The 9,884-nt window shown below is 47.8% G+C and overlaps 1 protein-coding gene across 1 annotated transcript in view; it reads right to left on the bottom strand.

Annotated features, from left to right (window-relative positions):
• The window catches only part of LOC129841115 (von Willebrand factor A domain-containing protein 7-like), a 23,846-nt gene extending 14,224 nt beyond the window's left edge, over window positions 1-9,622 (bottom strand). The window contains exons 1-5 of the mRNA XM_055909223.1: window positions 9,515-9,622; window positions 7,753-7,962; window positions 7,341-7,477; window positions 5,765-5,909; window positions 501-594 (exon numbers count right to left, since the gene is read on the bottom strand). Of these exons, the coding sequence (XP_055765198.1) occupies window positions 501-594; window positions 5,765-5,909; window positions 7,341-7,477; window positions 7,753-7,938 (562 nt within the window). The 5' untranslated portion in view covers window positions 7,939-7,962; window positions 9,515-9,622. The remainder of the gene's footprint in view (window positions 1-500; window positions 595-5,764; window positions 5,910-7,340; window positions 7,478-7,752; window positions 7,963-9,514) is intronic.
• Between the last annotated feature and the right edge of the window lie 262 nt (window positions 9,623-9,884).

Raw genomic sequence — 9,884 nt, 5'->3', positions numbered from 1 at the left:
TAACCCATAATTCCCTCAGACTGTTCTGCTTTATCTTGCTCTGTTGAACATAGGAGATTACGTGTGTGTTTGTGTCCCTCTCTGTCTGCCCTTTAGACTTCCTGTAAACCCTTAATGACCTCACTATTGTATGAAGCCAGAGGTGGCAGCAGATTTCTCTCTTTGTCTCTCCTTTTTAATCTGCTGTCATACATTTTCTCTAACATTCCAAGCACTCCTCCCTCCTTCCTTCCCTGCCCTACCACCCTCCATCCCTCCTTCCTTCCCTGCCCTACCACCTTCCCTCCCTCCTACCTTCCCTGCCCTACCACCCTCCCTCCCTCCTACATTCCCTGCCCTACCACCCACCCTCCCTACCTCCTTCCCTGCCTGACCACCCTTCCTCCCTCCTTCCCTGTCCTCCCTGCCCTCCCTCCCTCCCTCCCTCCCTCCCTCCCTCCCTCCAGTTGGTTCCCACGCCTAGCTGTCCTCGTTGTTGCTTTAACACAAGCCCACCCTACCTGCCAGGTTTTCCAGTAGGAGATCGGGGCGGATCAGGTTGGCGTAGGGTTCAGTGTATCCCAGATCCACCCAGTTACTGTGGCTGTAGAAGTCCTGACAAAACAAGCATGCATTATATACCAAGTCTGTGTCTGTGGGAAAGATATCTATCTAATTCCCTATTACAGACATCTCAAGACAGAAGTTAACTTGGTTCAGATGATAACACTTGAGCCAAGGTGAAGTATGAAACGAGAGATGAGGTGAGATAGATGTTTTCTTTCTCTCCCCTCCCCCTTCTCCCTCTATCCTTTTATTCCTTACCTTATCTCTCTTCATTTCTGGAAGTTCAGACTTTCTCCCTCTTTTCCCTTCCACCCCCTCTTCCACTCCTCTCTCCCTCTCCTCTCTCTCCTCCCTCTCCCACTCCTCCATCTCCCTCTCCCACTTCCCTCTCTCCATCTCCTCTCTCTCCTCCCTTTCCCACTCCTCCCTCTCCCACTCCCACTCCTCTCTCTCCCACTCCCACTCCTCTCTCTCCCTCTCCCACTCCCATCTCTCCCTTTTCCACTCATCTCTCTCCCTCTCCTCTCTCTCATCACTCTCCCACTCCTCCCTCTCCCACTCCCACTCCTCTCTCTCCCACTCCCACTCCCACTCCTCTGTCTCCCTCTCCCACTCCGCTCTCTCCCTTTTCCACTCATCTTTCTCCCTCTCCTCTCTCTCCTCCCTCTCCCACTCCCCTCTCTCCCTCTCCTTTCTCAACCTCCCTCTCCCACTCCCACTCCTACTCCTCTCTCTCCCTCTCCCTCTCCCACTCCCACTCCTACTCCTCTCTCTCTCTCTCCCTTTTCCACTCATCTCTCTCCCTCTCCTCTCTCTCATCACTCTCCCACTCCTCCCTCTCCCACTCCCACTCCTCTCTCTCCCACTCCCACTCCCACTCCTCTGTCTCCCTCTCCCACACCGCTCTCTCCCTTTTCCACTCATCTTTCTCCCTCTCCTCTCTCTCCTCCCTCTCCCACTCCCCTCTCTCCCTCTCCTTTCTCAACCTCCCTCTCCCACTCCCACTCCTACTCCTCTCTCTCCCTCTCCCTCTCCCACTCCCACTCCTACTCCTCTCTCTCTCTCTCCCTTTTCCACTCATCTCTCTCCCTCTCCTCTCTCTCATCACTCTCCCACTCCTCCCTCTCCCACTCCCACTCCTCTCTCTCCCACTCCCACTCCCACTCCTCTGTCTCCCTCTCCCTCTCCCACTCCTACTCCTCTCTCTCCCTCTCCCACTCCTCCCTCTTCCTCTTTCTCTCTCCCCTTACCTGCAGTCAGGGCTCTAATCACACTGGTGCTCCAAACACATTTGTTATTTTATTAATTAATTTGTAAAAAAAAAAATGTTGTTAACCTTCATTTAACGAGGCAAATCAGTTAATTACAATGATGGCCTACCGGGGAACATTGTTCAGGGGCAGAACGACAGATTTTTACCTCGTTAGCTCAAGGATTTGATCCAGCAACCTTTCGGTTACTGGCCCAGCATTCTAACCGCGAGGATACGTACCGCCCCATACACAAGTTAGGAGCACAACAAAACATTTAGCAGCACTAGAAAAGAGCGGTACTGTGTACAGTCCTCTACCCAGTGTCTCTCTAGCTACCTGTACTGTGTACAGTCCTCTACCCAGTGTCTCTCTAGCTACCTGTACTGTGTACAGTCCTCTACCCAGTGTCTCTCTAGCTACCTGTAATGTGTACAGTCCTCTACCCAGTGTCTCTCTAGCTACCTGTACTATGTACAGTCCTCTACCCAGTGTCTCTCTAGCTACCTGTACTGTGTACAGTCCTCTACCCAGTGTCTCTCTAGCTACCTGTACTGTGTACAGTCCTCTACCCAGTGTCTCTCTAGCTACCTGTACTGTGTACAGTCCTCTACCCAGTGTCTCTCTAGCTACCTGTACTGTGTACAGTCCTCTACCCAGTGTCTCTCTAGCTACCTGTACTGTGTACAGTCCTCTACCCAGTGTCTCTCTAGCTACCTGTACTGTGTACAGTCCTCTACCCAGTGTCTCTCTAGCTACCTGTACTGTGTACAGTCCTCTACCCAGTGTCTCTCTAGCTACCTGTACTGTGTACAGTCCTCTACCCAGTGTCTCTCTAGCTACCTGTACTGTGTACAGTCCTCTACCCAGTGTCTCTCTAGCTACCTGTACTGTGTACAGTCCTCTCCCCAGTGTCTCTCTAGCTAACTGCAGTATGTACAGTCCTCTCCCCAGTGTCTCTCTAGCTACCTGTACTGTGTACAGTACTCTCCCCAGTGTCTCTCTAGCTACCTGTACTGTGTACAGTCCTCTACCCAGTGTCTCTCTAGCTACCTGCAGTGTGTACAGTCCTCTACCCAGTGTCTCTCTAGCTACCTGCAGTGTGTACAGTCCTCTACCCAGTGTCTCTCTAGCTACCTGCAGTGTGTACAGTCCTCTACCCAGTGTCTCTCTAGCTACCTGCAGTGTGTACAGTCCTCTACCCAGTGTCTCTCTAGCTACCTGCAGTGTGTACAGTCCTCTACCCAGTGTCTCTCTAGCTACCTGCAGTGTGTACAGTCCTCTACCCAGTGTCTCTCTAGCTACCTGTACTGTGTACAGTCCTCTACCCAGTGTCTCTCTAGCTACCTGCAGTGTGTACAGTCCTCTACCCAGTGTCTCTCTAGCTACCTGTACTGTGTACAGTCCTCTTCCCAGTGTCTCTCTAGCTACCTGTACTGTTTACAGTCCTCTCCCCAGTGTCTCTCTAGCTACCAGTACTGTGTACAGTCCTCTACCCAGTGTCTCTCTAGCTACCTGTACTGTGTTCAGTCCTCTACCCAGTGTCTCTCTAGCTACCTGTACTGTGTACAGTCCTCTACCCAGTGTCTCTCTAGCTACCTGCAGTGTGTACAGTCCTCTACCCAGTGTCTCTCTAGCTACCTGTACTGTGTACAGTCCTCTACCCAGTGTCTCTCTAGCTACCTGTACTGTGTACAGTCCTCTACCCAGTGTCTCTCTAGCTACCTGTACTGTGTACAGTCCTCTACCCAGTGTCTCTCTAGCTACCTGTACTGTTTACAGTCCTCTACCCAGTGTCTCTCTAGCTACCTGTACTGTGTACAGTCCTCTACCCAGTGTCTCTCTAGCTCCCTGTACTGTGTACAGTCCTCTCCCCAGTGTCTCTCTAGCTACCTGTACTGTGTACAGTCCTCTACCCAGTGTCTCTCTAGCTACCGGTACTGTGTACAGTCCTCTACCCATTGTCTCTCTAGCTACCTGCAGTGTCTACAGTCCTCTACCCAGTGTCTCTCTAGCTACCTGTACTGTGTACAGTCCTCTACCCAGTGTCTCTCTAGCTACCTGTACTGTGTACAGTCCTCTACCCAGTGTCTCTCTAGCTACCTGCAGTGTGTACAGTCCTCTACCCAGTGTCTCTTTAGCTACCTGCAGTGTGTACAGTCCTCTACCCAGTGTCTCTCTAGCTACCTGTACTGTGTACAGTTCTCTACCCAGTGTCTCTCTAGCTACCTGCAGTGTGTACAGTCCTCTCCCCAGTGTCTCTCTAGCTAACTGCAGTATGTACAGTCCTCTACCCAGTGTCTCTCTAGCTACCTGTACTGTGTACAGTACTCTCCCCAGTGTCTCTCTAGCTACCTGTACTGTGTACAGTCCTCTACCCAGTGTCTCTCTAGATACCTGCAGTGTGTACAGTCCTCTCCCCAGTGTCTCTCTAGCTACCTGCAGTATGTACAGTCCTCTACCCAGTGTCTCTCTAGCTACCAGTACTGTGTACAGGTCTCTACCCAGTGTCTCTCTAGCTACCTGTAGTGTGTACAGTCCTCTACCCAGTGTCTCTCTAGTACCTGTACTGTGTACAGTCCTCTACCCAGTGTCTCTCTAGCTACCTGTACTGTGTACAGGTCTCTACCCAGTGTCTCTCTAGCTACCTGTAGTGTGTACAGTCCTCTACCCAGTGTCTCTCTAGCTTCCTGTACTGTGTACAGTCCTCTTCCCAGTGTCTCTCTAGCTACCTGTACTGTTTACAGTCCTCTCCCCAGTGTCTCTCTAGCTACCTGTACTGTGTACAGTCCTCTACCCAGTGTCTCTCTAGCTACCTGTACTGTGTACAGTACTCTACCCAGTGTCTCTCTAGCTACCTGTACTGTTTACAGTCCTCTCCCCAGTGTCTCTCTAGCTACCTGTACTGTGTACAGTACTCTCCCCAGTGTCTCTCTAGCTACGTGTACTGTGTACAGTCCTCTCCCCAGTGTCTCTCTAGCTACCTGTATAGTGTACAGTACTCTCCCCAGTGTCTCTCTAGCTACCTGTACTGTGTACAGTCCTCTACCCAGTGTCTCTCTTGCTACCTGTACTGTGTACAGTCCTCTACCCAGTGTCTCTCTTGCTACCTGTACTGTGTACAGTCCTCTACCCAGTGTCTCTCTAGCTACCTGTACTGTGTACAGTACTCTCCCCATTGTCTCTCTAACTACCTGTACTGTGTATAGTCCTCTACCCAGTGTCTCTCTAGCTACCTGTACTGTGTACAGTCCTCTACCCAGTGTCTCTCTAGCTACCTGTAGTGTGTACAGTCCTCTACCCAGTGTCTCTCTAGCTACCTGTACTGTGTACAGTCCTCTACCCAGTGTCTCTCTAGCTACCTGTAGTGTGTACAGTCCTCTACCCAGTGTCTCTCTAGCTACCTGTACTGTGTATAGTCCTCTACCCAGTGTCTCTCTAGCTACCTGTAGTGTGTACAGTCCTCTACCCAGTGTCTCTCTAGCTACCAGTACTGTGTACAGTCCTCTTCCCAGTGTCTCTCTAGCTACCAGTACTGTGTACAGTCCTCTCCCCAGTGTCTCTCTAGCTACCCGTACTGTTTACAGTCCTCTCCCCAGTGTCTTTCTAGCTACCTGTACTGTTTACAGTCCTCTCCCCAGTGTCTCTCTAGCTACCTGTACTGTGTACAGTACTCTCCCCAGTGTCTCTCTAGCTACCTGTACTGTGTACAGTCCTCTCCCCAGTGTCTCTCTAGCTACCTGTATAGTGTACAGTACTCTCCCCAGTGTCTCTCTAGCTACCTGTACTGTGTACAGTCCTCTCCCCAGTGTCTCTCTAGCTACATGTAGTGTGTACAGTACTCCCCCCAGTGTCTCTCTAGCTACCTGTACTGTGTACAGTCCTCTACCCAGTGTCTCTCTAGCTACCTGTACTGTTTACATATCCCCTCTTTCACCCCCCCCCCCTCCCCTTCTCTCTCCTCTTACCTGTAGTGTGTGTAGTACTCTCCCCAGTGTCTCTCTGGCAGCCTGGAAGTTCTCACTTTGTACGTTGGCCTTGATGCTGGCCACCCCATCAGTTATAAGGCGCCGGCCCTCAGCAAACGCCTCAGAGTTGAAGTGATGGGCTGGGCTGTTAGAATAAATATTATGATCAATTGGTTTTAAAAAGAAAACGACTGTAGGAGGGATATACCAAATGTTCACTTGGACTGGCACAATAATGACAATGATTCATTGTTTATTTAGTTCATACATTAGATCCACTAGAAGAAGGGTGTATGAGTGATGCACATCCTAAACCTTTCCAATAAGGTTCTTAGGAATAAAGGGTTTGAGAGCAGCATATGACATGTGCTGGATAAGAAAACTAAGTTGTCTTTAAAACTAGTTAAATATTAAATTGAATAAAAATCGTATGTTGCTTTCCTGTATGTTGCTTTCCTCCAAGCACTCCAACCTGTTTACATAATAAGTGAACTTCATCCTCTATCAATGGAGCACCAACCTGTTGACATAATAAGGGAACCTCATCCTCTATCAATGGAGCACCAACCTGTTGACATAATAAGGGAACCTCATTCTCTATCAATGGAGCACCAACCTGTTGACATAATAAGGGAACCTCATCCTCTATCAATGTAGCACCAACCTGTTGACATAATAAGGGAACCTCATCCTCTATCAATGGAGCACCAACCTGTTGACATAATAAGGGAACCTCATCCTCTATCAATGGAGCACCAACCTGTTGACATAATAAGGGAACCTCATTCTCTATCAATGGAGCACCAACCTGTTGACATAATAAGGGAACCTCATCCTCTATCAATGGAGCACCAACCTGTTGACATAATAAGTGAACCTCACTCTCTATCAATGTAGCACCAACCTGTTGACATAATAAGTGAACCTCATTCTCTATCAATGTAGCACCAACCTGTTGACATAATAAGGGAACCTCATCCTCTATCAATGGAGCACCAACCTGTTGACATAATAAGGGAACCTCATCCTCTATCAATGGAGCACCAACCTGTTGATATAATAAGGGAACCTCATCCTCTATCAATGGAGCAACAACCTGTTGACATAATAAGGGAACCTCATTCTCTATCAATGGAGCACCAACCTGTTGACATAATAAGGGAACCTCATCCTCTATCAATGGAGCACCAACCTGTTGACATAATAAGGGAACCTCATCCTCTATCAATGGAGCACCAACCTGTTGACATAATAAGGGAACCTCATTCTCTATCAATGGGGCACCAACCTGTTGACATAATAAGGGAACCTCATTCTCTATCAATGGAGCACCAACCTGTTGACATAATAAGGGAACCTCATTCTCTATCAATGGAGCACCAACCTGTTGACATAATAAGGGAACCTCATTCTCTATCAATGGAGCACCAACCTGTTGACATAGTAAGGGATCCTCATCCTCTATCAATGGAGTACCAACCTGTTGACATAATAAGGGAACCTCATCCTCTATCAATGGAGCACCAACCTGTTGACATAATAAGGGAACCTCATCCTCTATCAATGGAGCACCAACCTGTTGACAAAGTCTCTGTCCACCTGTCCGTTCTGTATGTAGATCTCGTTCAGGGCAGATTTGAACTTAGCTGCTGACACTTCACCTGTTGCTTTGGGTCCCAGGCAGGCCTGGACCAGCTCATCAGCAGAGTTACCCTAAAGGGAAAGGTCAGATGTTAAAGGTTAGACATTCTGACACACTACTCTATTTTCTTTCTCTCGCTCTCTCTCTCTCTCTCACACACACACACACACACACACACACACACACACACACACACACACACACACACACACACACACACACACACACACACACACACACACACACACACACACACACACACACACACACACACACACACACACACACACACACACACACACACACACACATACACACACACACACACACACACACACACACTTACCGTGGGAGTGAAGTCTCTTCCCTCTGTCTCGGCGATGGCTCGGCACACGTCCGTGACCTTCTGTAGCACGGCCGTTCCCGTGATGCTGACGTGGGTGGAGGCTCCGCCCCCAATAGGAGCAAAAGCCCAGGCTCCTCCTGATAGGACCAGGGCCAGGAAGGACACACCCAGCACCGGTGACATCATCAGTCTTTGGGGAGTGGGAGGTGGCTGGTGGATGGAGGGGTGAGTGAGTGAGAGAGAGAGAGAGCAAGAGAGAGAGAGAAAGAGCGTGTGAGAGAGAGAGAGGAAATCCCTGACCCAGCCTCTGTGGTTAAACCTCTTGGCCACAACCCAACATGTCCTATAATGAGGGTGTAGTTAGTATGCAGAAGGATCTTTATGATACATCAGTAAAATGTAATTAGACGTTGTCAAAACTGATTAGAGACTAGTACTTGGCCCCTGTCCTGGCACACACTGCATTCCCTATTACCTAGGAACATAGAGAGGGTTATATTCCTAGCCTGTTATCCCCCCACCATACTGCATTCCCTATTACCTAGGAACATAGAGAGGGTTATATTCCTAGCCTGTTATCCCCCCACCATACTGCATTCCCTATTACCTAGGAACATAGAGAGGGTTATATTCCTAGCCTGTTATCCTCCCACCATACTGCATTCCCTATTACCTAGGAACATAGAGAGGTGTATATTCCTAGCCTGTTATCCTCCCACCATACTGCATTCCCTGTTACCTAGGAACATAGAGATCTGTATATTCCTAGCCTGTTATCCTCCCACCATACTGCATTCCCTATTACCTAGGAACATAGAGATCTGTATATTCCTAGCCTGTTATCCCCCCACCATACTGAATTCCCTGTTACCTAGGAACATAGAGAGGTGTATATTCCTAGCCTGTTCTCCCCCCACCATACTGTATTCCCTGTTACCTAGGAACATAGAGAGGTGTATATTCCTAGCCTGTTATCCCCCCACCATACTGCATTCCCTGTTACCTAGGAACATAGAGAGGTGTATATTCCTAGCCTGTTATCCCCCCACCATACTGCATTCCCTGTTACCTAGGAACATAGAGAGGTGTATATTCCTAGCCTGTTATCCCCCCACCATACTGCATTCCCTGTTGCACAAGGTTCTCCTCAGAGATACAAAGGGCGTCCTGTTGAAGTGTTTGGCAATGGCTCAACTCAACCATGGCCGTTTTAACTCCATATCCTTTAGCTGAATACCTTCAGTTCCTCAAGTGTTAAAAGGAGAACATTGCACTGAAAGGCTGGTGGGAAATGGAACAATACTGGTCCGTACTGCTGCTTTCTGTCCTAGATTAAATGTATGTCATATGTACAATCCTATATATACTATATCTCATGGTCATATAAACTATGTACAATCCTCTCAATCTGTATACATTCTTGGTTTAAATATATATATATATATATTCCAAGGGTGTATATAGATTGAGAGGATTGTACATATAATTACCATTATTTGATTGAATAAATGAATTGAATACAGACAATCTTTCCACTGAACTGATAAATGCTGAGAAAATTTATTTTGTCAAAGCACCAATAACCAAGAATATGGTTAAAACAAACAATTAAAAAACGCAATATATTTTAATATAAGAACTAAAACCATTTACCATTTAAATGACACCAATAATGGTAAACAAAATGAAAATAAAGACCTCTGAATTGTTTGTGATATAATAACACCAGTTATGTAAAGAAACCTTCTCAAAGCTTCCATACCTTCTCGGGTTATTTGAGCGTAGTTGGATCTCTTCCTCTTTCCCTGTCTCTGTTGCAGTAATAACCCACACTGTAGAGGAACACCCTGGAAGATACAGTACACCTGTATATATACTGGACTGTACCGTCAGGCAGGGATGGAGAGAGGAGGGTGAGGTCTGTCTGTTACAGTACACACTAATCATTAACTTCTAGGGTTTTCCATGGCCACAACATATCCAATCTTCTTATCAGATGTCAATCAATCAATGTGGACCATAAGGGGCAGGGCTACCCTGAACCTAACCTGGTAACAACGTGTAAATCATTACCTACGCTACAAGTCAAAGTCTGGACACACCTACTCATTCCAGGGTTTTTCTTTATTTTT

Source organism: Salvelinus fontinalis, chromosome 42 (genome assembly GCF_029448725.1).
Source record: "Salvelinus fontinalis isolate EN_2023a chromosome 42, ASM2944872v1, whole genome shotgun sequence".
Classification (NCBI taxonomy): domain Eukaryota; kingdom Metazoa; phylum Chordata; class Actinopteri; order Salmoniformes; family Salmonidae; genus Salvelinus; species Salvelinus fontinalis.
Note: the sequence above shows the minus strand (reverse complement) of the source record. Positions and strands in the feature narration are given on the sequence as shown.